The 14966-nt window shown below is 48.0% G+C and overlaps 1 protein-coding gene across 1 annotated transcript; it reads left to right on the top strand.

Annotated features, from left to right (window-relative positions):
* The first annotated feature begins 6845 nt into the window (after positions 1-6845).
* On the top strand, positions 6846-12380 carry LOC115181922 (uncharacterized). The gene is made up of 10 exons (XM_029743614.1): positions 6846-6855; positions 6977-7149; positions 8016-8467; positions 8553-8874; positions 8977-9781; positions 9860-10072; positions 10176-10513; positions 11105-11364; positions 11491-11739; positions 11831-12380. The coding sequence occupies exons 1-10, from the start codon at positions 6846-6848 to the stop codon at positions 12378-12380; spliced, it is 3372 nt and encodes a 1123-aa protein (XP_029599474.1).
* The last annotated feature ends 2586 nt before the right edge of the window (positions 12381-14966 follow it).

Here is a 14966-nt window from a genome sequence, read left to right as displayed (position 1 = left end):
ATTTTGTTTGTGCGTTCAAGACACTATCCGAATGGTAAATAAGGGTCACGCGCACGGCGCATTTCGTGACAAAAGATTTCTAAATATTTCATTAACGTACTTCGAAGCATGTCAACCGCTGTTTAAAATCAATTTTTATGCCATTTTTCTCGTAAAAAAGTGATAATATTCCGACCGGGAATCTGCAATTAGGTAAACAGACGAAAGAAAATAAAGCATGGTGTCGACTCGGGCACACGCCTAAGTCCTTTGTCCTCTGATCGGCCACTTGGCAAAGGCGATAATGTGTTTCAGCCAGAGGTTGCCTCGATATCGTTCAGCTTTTTCCCGGGCTCTGAGAGCCTATGGGAGCCGTAGGAAGTGTCACGTTACAGCTAAGATCCTTAGTCTTCAATAAACAGAGGCAAGAACAACAACACCTTGTCAGACAGGCCACTTCCTGCATGAAATCTTCTCAGGTTTTTGCCTGCCATGAGTTCTGTTATACTCACAAACACCATTCAAACAGTTTTAGAAACTTTAGGGTGTTTTCTATCCAAAGCCAATAATTATATGCATATTCTAGTTACTGGGCAGGAGTAGTAACCAGATTAAATCGGGTACGTTTTTTATCCGGCCGTGTAAATACTGCCCCCTAGCCCTAACAGGTTAACTCTTACATCTAGACGTTCCGCTAGCGGAACACCACTCCAATATCCAATGATAGGCCATGGCGCGAAATACAAACTCCTCGAAAATCCGAAAACTTCCCTTTTTCAAACATATGACTATTTTACACCATTTTAAAGACAAGACTCTCCTTTATCTAACCACACTGTCCGATTTCAAAAAGGCTTTACAACGAAAGCAAAACATTAGATTATGTCAGCAGAGTACCCAGCCAGAAATAATCAGACACCCATTTTTCAAGCTAGCATATAATGTCACAAAAACCAAAACCACAGCTAAATGCAGCACTAACCTTTGATGATCTTCATCAGATGACACTCCTAGGACATTATGTTATACAATACATGCATGTTTTGTTCAATCAAGTACATATTTATATCAAAAAACAGCTTTTTACATTAGCATGTGACGTTCAGAACTAGCATTCCCACCGAACACTTCCGGTGAATTTACTAAATTACTCACGATAAACGTTCACAAAAAACATAATTATTTTAAGAATTATAGATACAGAACTCCTTTATGCAATCGCGGTGTCCGATTTTAAAATAGCTTTTCGGTGAAAGCACATTTTGCAATATTCTGAGTAGATAGCTCGCCATCACGGGCTAGCTAACTTGACACCCACCAAGTTTGGTACTCACCAAACTCAGATTTACTATAAGAAAAATTGGATTACCTTTGCTGTTCTTCGTCAGAATGCACTCCCAGGACTTCTACTTCAACAACAGATGTTGGTTTGGATCCAAATAATCCATAGTTATATCCAAATAGCGGCGTTTTGTTCGTGCGTTCAAGACACTATCCGAAGGGTGACGCGCGGACGCGTATCGTGACAAAAAAATTAAAAATATTCCATTACCGTACTTCGAAACATGTCAAACGCTGTTTAAAATCAATTTTTATGCGATTTTTCTCGTAAAACAGCGATAATATTCCGACCGGGAGTCGTTGTTTTCGTTCAAAGACTGAAAAAGTAAAATGGACTCTTCACGTGCGCACCCGTCTCATTGTTCTCAGATCGACCACTTACCAAATGCACTACTGTTTTTCAGCCAGTAACTGCAGAGTCATCATTCAATGTTCTGGCGCCTTCTGAGAGCCTAATAGTTGCCTTAGAAAGTGTCACGTTACATCAGAGATCCTTTGTTTTGGATAGAGATGACAAAGAAGGCCAAGAAATGGTCAGACAGGGTACTTCCTGTACAGAATCTTCTCAGGTTTTGGCCTGCCATTTGAGTTATGTTATACTCACAGACACCATTCAAACAGTTTTAGAAACATTGGAGTGTTTTCTATCCAAAGCTACTAATATTCTAGTTTCTGGGCAGGAGTAATAACCAGATTAAATCGGGTACGTTTTTTATCTGGCCGTGAAAATACTGCCCCCTATCCATACCAAGTTAAAACAGGTCAACGTTCACAAGGCCGCTGGGCCAGACAGATTACCAGGATGTGTGCTCCGGGCATGTGCTGACCAACTGGCAGGTGTCTTCACTGACATCTTCAACATGCCCCTGATTGAGTCTGTAATACCAACATGCTTCAAGCAGACCACCATAGTCCCTGAGCCCAAGAGCACTAAGGTAACCTGCCTAAATGACTACAGACCCGTAGCACTCACGTCCGTAGCCATGAAGTGATTTGAAAGGCTGGTAATGGCTCACATCAACACCATTATCCCAGAAACCCTGGACCCACTCCAATTTGCATACCACTCAAACAGATCCACAAATGATGCACTCTATTGCACTCCACACTGCCTTTTCCCACCTGGACAAAAGGAACACCTACGTGAGAATTCTATTCACTGACTACAGCTCAGCGTTAAACACCATAGCGCCCTCAAAGCTCATCACTAAGCTAAGGATCCTGGGACTAAACACCTCCCTCTGCAACTTGATCCTGGACTTCCTGACGGGCGCCCCCAGGTGGTGAGGGTAGGTAGCAACACATCTGCCACGTTGATCCTCAACACTGGAGCCCCTCAGGGATGCGTGCTCAGTCCCCTCCTGTACTCCCTATTCACCAACGACTGCATGGCCAGGCACGACTCCAACACAATCATTAAGTTGGTGCCAGAATAACAACCTATCCCTCAAAGTAATCAAGACAAAGGAGATGATTGTGGACTACAGGAAAAGGAGTACCGAGGACGCCCCCATTCTCATCGATGGGGCTGTAGTGGAGCAGGTTGAGAGCTTCAAGTGTCCACATCACCAACAAACTAGAATGGTCCAAGCACAACAAGACAGTCGTGAAGAGGGCACGACAAAACCTATTCCCCCTCAGGAGACTGAAAAGATTTGGCATGGGTCCTCAGATCCTCAAAAGGTTCTACAGGGGCAACATCAAGAGCATCCTGACTGGTTGCATCACTGCCTGGTATGGCAACTGCTCGGCCTCTGACCGCAAGGCACTACAGAGGGTAGTGCGTACGGCCCAGTACATCACTGGGGCTAAGCTGCCTGCCATCCAGGACCTATACACCAGGCGGTGTCAGAGGAAGGCCCTAAAAATGGTCAAAGACCTCAACCACCCCAGTCATAGACTGTTCTCACTGCTACCGCATGGCAAGCGGTACCAGAGCGCCAAGTCTAGGCATCTCAACAGATTTTACCCCCCAAGCCATAAGACTCCTCAACAGGTAACCAAATGGCTAACCGGACTATTTGCATTGGGTCCCGCCACTCCCCCTCTTTTACCCTGCTGCTACTCTCTGTTTATCGTCTATGCATAGTCACTTTAACTATACATTCATGTACATACTACCTCAATTAGCCCGACTAACCAGTGCCCCCGCACATTGACTCTGTACCGGTACCCCCTGTATATAACCTCCACATTGACTCTGTACCGTAATACCCTGTATATAGCCTCCACATTGACTCTGTACCGTAATACCCTGTATATAGCCTCCACATTGACTCTGTACCGTAATACCCTGTATATAACCTTGCTACTGTTATTTTCACTGTCATTTTAGTGTTTTTTTAATTGTCTATTTTTTACTTAAAAATTGCACTGTTGGTTAGGGCCTGTAAGTAAGCATTTCACTGTAAGGTCTATCTATACCTGTTGTATTCGGCGCACGTGACAAATAAAATTTGATTTACCACCATGTTCTCTCTAAAACAATGACGTGATGATGTGATTAGATTGTTAAGGTCTTACTCACATCAGCTACGGAGAGCGTGATCACACAGTCATCCGGAACAGCTGATGCTCTCATGTATATCTCAGCGTTGCTTGCCTCGAAGCGAGCATAGAAGTGATTTAGCTCGTCTGGTAGGTTCATGTCACTGGGCAGCTCGCGGCTGTGCTTCCCTTTGTAGTCTGTAATAGTTTGCAGGATCTGCCACATCCGACGAGCGTCGGAGACGGTGTAGTACGATTCAATCCACAGTCACTGTGGGAACGACGTCCTCGATGAACTTATTGATAAAGCCAGTAACTGATGTGGTGTACTCCTCAATGCCATAGGAAGAATCCCGGAACATATTCCAGTCTGTGCTAGCAAACAATCTTGTAGTTTAGCATATGCTTCATTTATTTTTTGTTATTTCTCCCCAATTTCGTGGTATCCAATTGGTAGTAGTTACAGTCTTGTCTCATCGCTGCAACTCCCGTACAGACTCGGGAGAGGTGAAGGTCGAGAGCCATGCGTCCTCCGAAACACAACCCAACCAAGCCGCACTGCTTCTTGACACAATGCACATCCAACCCGGAAGCCAGCCGCACCAATGTGTCAAAGGAAACACCGTACACCTGGCGACCTGGTCAGCGTGCACTGTGCCCGGCCCGCCACAGGAGTCGCTAGTGCGCGATGAGACAAGGATATCCCTGCCAGCCAAACCCTCCCTAACCCGGACGACGCTGGGCCAATTGTGCGTCGCCCCATGGACCTCCCGGTAGCGGCCGGCTGCGACAGCCTGGGCTCGAACCCAGAATCTCTAGTGGCGCAGTGGTCTAAGGCACTTTATCGCAGTGCTAGCTGGGCCACCAGAGATTCTGGGTTCAAGCCCAGGCTGTCGCAGCCGGCTGCGACCGGGAGGTCCATGGGGCGATGCACAATTGGCCCAGCGTCGTCCGGGTTAGGGAGCTACACTCTAGCTACTTGTGAGACACAGCTAGCACTGCGATGCAGTGTCTTAGACCACTGCGCCACCTGGGAGGCCAGCATATGCTTCATTTCACCTCTTTTTTTTTTTTTGACCAAGTCACTGGTGCTTCCTGCTTTCATTTTTGCTTGTAAGCAGGATAGAATTATGGTCAGATTTGCCAAATGGAGGGCGAGGGAGAGCTTTGTATGCGTCTCTGTGTGGAGTAAAGGTGATCTAGAATTTATTTCCCCTCTGGTTGCACATTTAACAAGCTGATAGAAATGAGGTAAAACTGATTTCAGTTTCCCTGCATTAAAGTCCCCGAACACTAGGAGCGCCGCCTCTCGGTGAGCGGTTTCCTGTTTGCTTATTTCCTTATACAGCTGACTCAGTGCGGTCTTACTGCCAGCGTCTGTCTGTGGTGGTAAATGAAGAGCCACGAACAATGTTTATGAAAACTCTCTTGGCAAATCGTGTGGTCTGCAGCTTATCATGAGATACTCTACTTCAGGCGAGCAAAATCTTGAGACTTCTTTAGATTTCGTGCACCGGCAGTTGTTTACAAATATTCACAGACCGCTCCCCCCTCATTTTACTGGAGTGTGCTGTTCTGTGTAGCCGGTGCAGCGTATATATCCCGCTAGCTGAATGTTTTCCAAGATATTACAGTTTTTGATGTCCCGTTGGTCGGATATTCGTGATCGTAGTCTAATTTATTCTCCAATGTTGGCAAGTAATGTTGATGGTAAGGGCAGATTGGGGGTAAAAGCAGATCTCAAAGTTGTAATTCTATACTATTTAATTGACTATTTACTTTCGTTTTTTGATGGCATGCGTTATGCGTTTGAAGTGTATCTAGTTGAATGCATTCTATGATATGTGACAACCTGATGGTCATTGGGGCAAACGTGTCTTTCTTTGTAAACTGAATTAAACTGCATATGAAGTAAGGATCAATTCGGACGCAGAGCTGGTCAAAGCAGCTGCTGACATGTATGTTTTTACTTCACTATTAATTGACAAAGGACATTTGGTAAGTTTTGATAAGTATTCAGTTAAAGTATTAAAGTGTTTTCAATTTTTTCCTATCATCAGCCCAAGGAAATGTATTGGTAAGAGTCATCTGGGTTTAAAGGAGAATCACTGCATGTATGCACTATTAAATATCTTACCTTGTTGCTGTCATCCTCCATGTAGCTGTCATCCAATATGTTGCTGTCATCCTCCATGTGTCATCCTCCATGTAGCGGTCATCCTCCATGTAGCGGTCATCCTCCATGTAGCTGTCAACCTCCATGTAGCTGTCATCCTCCATGTAGCTGTCATCCAATATGTTGCTGTCATCCTCCATGTGTCTGTCATCCTCCATGTGTCTGTCATCCTCCATGTGTCTGTCATCCTCCATGTGTCTGTCATCCTCCATGTGTCTGTCATCCTCCATGTGTCTGTCATCCTCCATGTGTCTGTCATCCTCCATGTAGCGGTCATCCTGCATGTAGCGGTCATCCTGCATGTAGCGGTCATCCTCCATGTAGCGGTCATCCTCCATGTAGCGGTCATCCTCCATGTAGCGGTCATCCTGTATGTAGCGGTCATCCTCCATGTAGCGGTCATCCTCCATGTAGCGGTCATCCTCCATGTAGCGGTCATCCTCCATGTAGCGGTCATCCTGTATGTAGCGGTCATCCTCCATGTAGCGGTCATCCTGTATGTAGCGGTCATCCTGTATGTAGCGGTCATCCTCCATGTAGCGGTCATCCTCCATGTAGCGGTCATCCTCCATGTAGCGGTCATCCTCCATGTAGCTGTCATCCTCCATGTAGCGGTCATCCTCCATGTAGCGGTCATCCTCCATGTAGCGGTCATCCTCCATGTAGCGGTCATCCTCCATGTAGCGGTCATCCTGTATGTAGCGGTCATCCTGTATGTAGCGGTCATCCTGTATGTCACGTAATCATGAGTTTCTCTTTTCCATTTTAATCACTAATTTCATTTCAGTTTTACTCTCAAACTTGACCAACACTCATTTCATTCTTTTGTTACATCCTGTCAGTGATTGATATTCATGTGGGCATGTTTGAATGTGCTATTAATTTAATCAATGTAATCTAAATTTGTGATATGTCTTCATTCATTCATGCATGCATTTATTTTATTTATTTATTCATTCATTCAACTTATTTATTTCTGTGTCACTTCAAAAGCCGTAGCCCTACAGGTCCCCCAATCGCTCCCTCGGCCTCTGCCTCCAACTGACCAAGTCCCGGCCCCGGTTCCTGCCCCGGCCCCTGCTCCTGCCCTACTGGGGCAGAGCGAAGAGGAGGATTTGCCCCGGCAGTCCTTCCTGCCTCCAAGGCCTGCCTCAGAAAGTGCTGAGGTAAATTCATCAACTGTAATGACACCACACAGTTAAGATATTAAACAGTATGCCATAGTATGCCATTCTACACAGTTGTCTTGTCTCCTGCATACTCTCTCCATACTATCTCCATACTCTCTCCATACTCTCTCCCTGTCTGTTACCATTACCAGCCCTTCCTTTCCCCCTCACTCTCCCCTCACTCTCCCCTCACTCTCCCCTCACTCTCCCCCCACTCTCCCCCCACTCTCTCCTCTCACTCTCCCCCCCACTCTCCCCCCCACTCTCCCCCCTCACTCTCCCCCCTCACTCTCTCCTCTCACTCTCCCCCCTCACTCTCTCCTCTCACTCTCTCCTCTCACTCTCCCCCCTCACTCTCTCCTCTCACTCTCCCCCCTCACTCTGACCTCTCACTCTCCCCCCTCACTCTGACCTCTCACTCTCTCCTCTCACTCTCCTCTCACTCTCGCCCCCCACTCTCTCCTCTCACTCTCTCCTCTCACTCTCTCCCCATCACTCTCTCCTCTCACTCTCTCCTGTCACTCTCTCCCCATCACTCTCCCCCCTCACTCTGACCTCTCACTCTCTCCTCTCACTCTCCTCTCACTCTCGCCCCCCACTCTCTCCTCTCACTCTCTCCTCTCACTCTCTCCCCATCACTCTCTCCTCTCACTCTCTCCTGTCACTCTCTCCCCATCACTCTCTCCTGTCACTCTCCCCCTCACTCTGACCTCTCACTCTCTCCTCTCACTCTCCCCCCTCACTCTCTCCTGTCACTCTCCCCCCTCACTCTCTCCTGTCACTCTCCCCCCTCACTCTCCCCCATCACTCTCCCCCATCACTCTCCCCCATCACTCTCCCTCTCACTCTCTCCCCTCACTCAGCTGCTGCTTCCAGAGAGTTGGCGTTCATCTCTTACCAAGGAGCAGCAGCGGTGGATCGGCCGCACGCTGTTCACCAGGAACAGCTTTGGGAGGTCGACACTCACCACTGACCTGGTCACGTGGTGGACGCCTCCCCAACCGCGGCCGATCTACAATCAGCCACCCGCATCCCCCGACCCCTTCTTCGCATGTCAGCTGTTCCTTTGGATGCCTGTACGTATATGGGCATACAAGCTGGCATGCCCCCAGTCTGGGTGCAGAGGCACACTCTGCAAGGCTGGGCTCTACAAGACCATCCGGAGGGTCTTGGACATCGACCGCTGGTATCTCATGGCCACTGAGTACCTGGAATGCGGTCGGTGTAAGAAGAAGGTCGCGGGGTGGTCACGGGACCTTGTCAGTCAGCTGGACGCTCGGCACCGCTGCCAGTTCCCAGCAATATTGACATACAAGTAAGTTCACAAGATTTTAAGTAATTAAGTAATTAAGTAAAATGAATGCATGTCATTCATATGCTTTATCTCTCTCTCTCTCTAGGCTGTCCTGTGACCTGCGGGTTGTGAGGATGCTGAGGTCGCGCACTTTGGGGAACAGTGCGTCACAGACCTATAGCAAGCTGTGTGAAAGTCACAGCGAGTCCTGGATGCGGAGTTGTATACGGTACCTCGGGGAGTGCGAGCAGTTTCTGGCCTTGGGCTCTGGGCGGCAGTTCACTGATCCACCGGAGATGCCCCCGGTGCCCTCACCCGTCTGGCTGCTGACAGTCTACAGCCATGACGTGCTGTCGCAACTGGACGAGCTGAAGGCCAGGGTCACCTCCATCTTTGGGTCCATCTTAAAGATGGACTCTACCAAGAAGGTGAGTTTTCACTTAAAAATGTAAAGATAAGTCATGTCTGATTTTGTATATCTATATTTAAAAAATGTCTTTACCTTTCTGTCTTTGCGTGTCTGTCTCAAGGTGACTAAAAAGCTTGCGGGTACCGCTGCAGACACGGCCGCCTGGGTTACCAACGTCGGTAACGAGCATGGCCAGGTCCTCGTCAGTGTCCTCACTGCCGGTGAGAGCGAGGGCCTGCTCCCCATGGCGGCTGGTCTCATGGAGCGGTACCGGCTCGCCGGGGTGGCGCCCCCCCAGCTCATGTACGTGGACCGAGACTGCTGCTCCAGCTTCGGCAGATCAAAGACAGCTGCCATGTACAATGAGTGGGACCAGCTGGTGGTTCGGCTAGACATCTGGCACCTGATGCGGCGGTTCGCGTCAGGTGTCACCACTGAGAGCCACCAGCTCTACGGTCCCTTCATGCGGCAGCTGTCAGCTTGCATCTTTGAGTGGGATGCAGGCGATGTCCGCCGACTGCTGGAGGCCAAGAGGTCTGAGCTGGAGGGGAAGCACGGGATGGTCGGCCTCACCGAGGCGGAGGTTTCGAGGCAGATCGGCAGGAAGGAGATGGCACTTCACTGTCGGCGTCGTACGCGTGGAGCTGCGGTGACCGAAGTCCTTCTCCTTGACCTCCTCGAGACCTTCAACAGCGAGAAGCGGGTCGACACCCTGGGCATCCCGTTGCTGGACTCCATCCGCATCCAGGCAATCTGGAAAGAGCAGAGGCGCCACCTCCACTGCATACAGGACCCATCCGGTGTACAGCTGTACACCGAGACCGGCAAAATCACCAAGGGCGGCGTGATTTTGCCGGTTTATCGCTGCGCACGGGGCTCTACATCCTTGGAGTCATTCCACCTCCACCTCAACCGGTTCATCCCAGGTAATTGACATTGTGGAGCTTAAAGTTTAATGTTAACAGCAACAGCTCTCCCACCCTAATCATGCATTGTTCTCTCAGGTACCAGGGCAAATGCCATGCATTTCCAGGCATTCCTGTTGGATGGACTGGTGAGGTGGGACGAGGACCGTGCGCAAGCGGCAGTGGAGGGAAAGAACAGGCAGCCCCTGCTCTCCTACAGTGGCCATCTGCAGCACATCCTTAACCTTAGCAGCCAAAGGGTGCTTGGCAAGGAACAGGTTAAGGACTACACCAAGCCTAGCGAGTACACGGGTAAGTCGAGTAAGAGAATGACCATTTACATCAATTGCATTAATTACATCCCATTAACACTTCCCTACTCTGCTTTTGGCTGATTTTTTTTGTGCTTTAATAGGGGAACTCCTCGGAGTGGAGTACCTGTACTCGCAGACTGGCAGAGTGCTGCAGGATGTCAGCGCGGACCCTGACCTTCCGGAAGAGGCAGCCGCCGTCGAGCAGCTCGACGAGGAGGATGAGGGCTTTCAGGAGGAGGATGTGGACCCAACAGTCCACATCCCTCATGTTACTCCTATGAGCGCCCCGTCCTCCAGCTCAGCGGCACCTCTATCAGGGGAACCCGCTGACGCACCCAGGTCTGGGCCATCCAGTCCCACCACCCCTGAAGACGGAAGCTCTCCTGAGGCCCCTGATCGACACGGTTCTCCTCACCCTGACCACTCCTCTGATCCAGAGGTAATTATAATTTACCTTTTGTGTTGTTGAAAAGAAAAATGCTATTGCAACCTCTTTGACGTAAGGAATTGAGACAAAAAACTCTAGACAATTTTCAGGTCTTTAATAATACCAAGGATGCCATCAGCTGAGTGCATACATTTAGAAAGCTCACAACACATCTTATTCTCTACCCTTGCAGGCGTCAACTCCCCAGCTATACATTTTATGACCCCAATGACTTTCCCCTCCTTTCCCCTGTGGAATGTCCATGGTCCTCTCTTTGTTTAGCTATCCATCTTCTGGGCCTGACCCTGAGCTCTGATCCTAGGCAATTTCCTCTTATCTGATTAGGTCATGGTTTCTAAATTAGCAAACACAAAGTTTCATGACCTGAACTCCATTAATACTCACAGTAATCATTCACTAAACAGGATACAAACTAACTACAGTTTAACTTGAAACATGTTACATTTTAACAGAATCCATCAGTGTGACTTTCAGTTACATAATATAAAACATCTCCTATTTCCTTTGTAGAAGAATCTTATGTGTTACCCCTAAATGTGTGACATTGTCCTCATCGATTTTTCCATGTCTCTTTATCTTCAGGGGGAGACGCAAGGCCCTGATGCAATGCCGGGCTACCAGCATGTCTGCAGGCTTGCCAGGGCCTTGGTGAGGGTGAGGAACCATCAGGGGCTCTCGGACCGCAGGGTAGACGGTCTGGTGGCGCTGTGGCTGGCGTTGCCAGACTTCGAAAAGCAACGTTTGATCAACCCTGCCCGACACCAGGAGAGGATCGTTCAGGGGCGGTTCAAGGCAACGAAGGGGAAGTCGTCCATTATCCTAGGAAAAGACTCTCTCCAACGGTATGTTAGTGTTCATGTCCTCCACCTTACTATTATATTGCCTGCCTCTACATTAAATGCATATGGTCAGGCGATGGCTATCATTATTTTTCAATGTTCTCTAATTATTTATCTCCTCTGTTTCAGTTGCCTTCTCGGACTCAACTTGGGCCCTGCAAGTTGGCCGGGCACCAGCTGTTTGGTGGAGGCAATTTGCAGACAGCTCTGTCAAATCCATCCCAGCGCCACGCAGTCTGCCGGCGTCAAGAAGAGCAGGTGGGCGCTCATTCTGGCAGACTACGTGGCCATCCGGGAGGCAGTGCTGAACAGCCCGAGGTTGATGGCCCAGACCAACCTTCAGCTCTTTGAGCTGAATCAAAAGACCATCAGTCAGTGGTAAGACATTAACTTATGGAAGACTTGTTACATATGTGACTAATGACAATCTGAGTGACAGCTTTGTGTTTGTTTTCTCTCCCTGTTTCAGGTACTCCCGGTGTCAGAGGGAGAGGATGGTGCTGCAGCAGGGATTGGGGCTCGCTCCTGCCCCCAGCGTCACCGCCCAGCCCCTCCCTGCAGCCAAGCCCCTCCACTACCAGCGGGAGGGAATCCAGGCACTCTTCCCTTTCCCTACGCCGCCCCCCCCGGTCCCACGCCAGACCACCCAGCAAGGAGGGCCCGCCCACACGCCCATTCTGCCAGCCCACCTGGAGCAACAACCCCCCGCACTTCCCGGCCCCTCCCAAGCCCTGCAAGCCCAAGGACCACAGACGGGCTCCTCTTTACCTCCTCCGGTGCCAAGGACAACGGCTTGGAGGAGGAAGAGGATGGCGGAGGACAAAGAGGAGGGGACAGCTGGGAAGAGAAAGCAACGCGAGCAGCACGTCTGCTCCAAATGTGGGTTGCCGAAGCGGCGGGAGACGGGGCACAGCCGCTTCGGCGGAGTGGGATTCTGTTCTGTTGCTGCGGGAGGTAAGACCGTGGCCCAGTGGCTGGCGGAAATGAAGGACGCTAAGGGGCGAGGTGAAGGACACTGAGCCGCTGGCTGGGTGGTCGGACGTTTTTATTGTAAATAGTTCCCTGTTCCCCTCTACCTGGACCGAGACCTTGAACGCGGTGTAGAGGCTTGTGTGTGTTGAGGACCCTCAGAGCTATATTGTCTGTAGTCTATAAGACTACTGGTAGGTTAACCCATGGTAAGCAGTCCTGAGGCGAGACACCAGACTAACGTCGGTCCGTTCCCAAGCAAAATGCACGTTATATGAGCACATTAACATTTTATTTACATAGTTCAATAAAAGGACTGTGTAGCAAAGACAGACAGGATCGTGATGAACCTGTAAAAAAAACGGATAGACATTAAAATATACATGTATAAATCAAACATGATTTATCAATGCATCTTCAAGTGAAAACTCAACTTCTTGGTAGATCTAATGTTTTTTTTCTACAGCAGTAGCTATAACACATAGGTAAAACAATATAAGGCATGAATAACTTAGCTTTTGCAAGTATAGAAATTTCTGTCCACAGGTCAGTGGCCCAGATGCACTTCAAACTGCTCTTGATGGTGTAACGCCAATCAATCAATGCTCCAGGCGCCCCATCACTGCGAATGATATACATACACCTGACGGTTAAAATAAATAGCCTGTATGCATGCAAATGTCCCATGTACTAAGGCATACACACATACACAATACATTAGAGCAATTATGGTGTGTTATTTTGTGTATAGAGATTGCTGACATTATTATTTAATGTTTATTGGATTTACATTGCAATAATTATCTTTCATTTGATCCTGTTTCACTATGTATACTCTGGTTCATCATTAAAACTCCTAGACTGGGCTTCTGTGTCTGTCATCACTGTTTTGACCTGGTGCTCAAAGCACATGGCTACTTAACATGCTCCTCTCACCCAGCAACCCCCCCCATTTCCCCTCCTCATTGGACTGAGAAGAATGGGCAATTCTTTCACGCATTCCTCTCTGTTTCCGATTGTCCAAATTGTTCCATTACTCCTCTCCTCCAATCAGATGCTTCAGCTTGTTCCAATTCAGAGAAAGAGAGCAAAAACCCGCCAATGAAGAGCCTAGCTTGTTCCAATTGGTTTTAAGCCAATCATCTACCTCCGAAATGTTCGTAACGTCACTTCATCACAAAATATTTTTGGGGGGCAGCCATTGATGATACCCGGTGAGTATATGAGGGAAATGGGCTTAATTTGCAATGAATGTAACATCGACGACTAAATGTGATGAAATATGACAATAACAGCGTAACAAAAGCCATTGCACGAAACCCCACCAACCGAAACCTACACACTAGAAACATGCTCTGCAGCTGCATTCACAATACGTCCTTAAGCAAAGACTAGCAGGGAATGCTGGGTAGCCTACGTAAAAAAAATACTGTAACGTGATTTAAAAACTCTTGAATCCTATGTGAAAATGTATAATTTGTTTTGTTGGGAAGTAGAACAACTATGAAAAGCAGCTTATTTGTGACATTTAGACTTTATTTCTAGATGTAGAACTGACCTAGAAAATACATTGTATTCCAATATCACCTCTGATTCAATATTCTACCCTATCACCGACCTAGACGGGACATATATCATATCCCATATCACCTCTGATTCAATATTCTACCCTATCACCGACCTAGACGGGACATATATCATATCCCATATCACCTCTGATTCAGATGCTAGAACAGCAAGACACAAAAGGTTCATTCAAAAATACAATACTCTCCCTACCAGCCTTCTGTGGGAATATTCTAGTGGTGGTTTCTGAGGGTCTGAAGGTCAGTTTGAACCCTGTTGGACCCCAACCATGACCAGAACCATCATTAGGGTTAGCAGTGTGGTTAAGGTTAGGGTTATTTAAGGTAAGTTCCGGGACAAGGTAGGCATTAGGGTTAGCAGTGTGGTAAAGGTTAGGGTTATTTAAGGTAAGGGTTAGTTAGGCATTAGGGTTAGCAGTGTGGTTAAGGTTATAGATTTTATGACTGTGGTATTAACTTGAACCTCTTGAGGAGAAAGTAATCTAAAAATAACTGAAAGTAATCAGATTACGTTACTGAGTTTGGGGAATCCAAGTTACTTTACTGATGACACTTTTAGATAGGTTACTAGTAACTTAACGGATTACATTTAGAAAGTAACCTACCCAACCCTGGATACAGTATATAGGTCTCTCCATGGGTGGGAGATGGACATTTAAGATGATGAACACTCTCTTTATATTACTGACTTGTTGACTGATTGATCATTCATCCTTCCATCCCTCCTCAGCCTTCCTCTCCTCTGAAGACCCAGTGAGGGTGGAGCTCAGTTAGAGAGCTGTTGAGGGAGTGGTTAGGAAGAACACTTCTACAGCCAGAGAGGTGAGAGGTCACACATTTCTCCTGTTTATCTGGTGTCCTGTGTGAATTTAAGTATGCTCCCTCTAATTCTTCCATCTCTCACTCTTTCGGAGGACCTGAGCCCTAATCCCGACGTATGGTCCTTTCTGGCCTGATCTCCTGGCTGTCCCCAGTCCACCTGGGCTCCTGATCCATTTTCAACTGTTCTTCCTGCGGCTATGGAACCCTGACCTGTTCACCGGACGTGCT

The sequence above is a fragment of the Salmo trutta genome, unplaced genomic scaffold, assembly GCF_901001165.1.
Source record: "Salmo trutta unplaced genomic scaffold, fSalTru1.1, whole genome shotgun sequence".
Classification (NCBI taxonomy): Eukaryota; Metazoa; Chordata; class Actinopteri; order Salmoniformes; family Salmonidae; genus Salmo; species Salmo trutta.
Note: the sequence above shows the minus strand (reverse complement) of the source record. Positions and strands in the feature narration are given on the sequence as shown.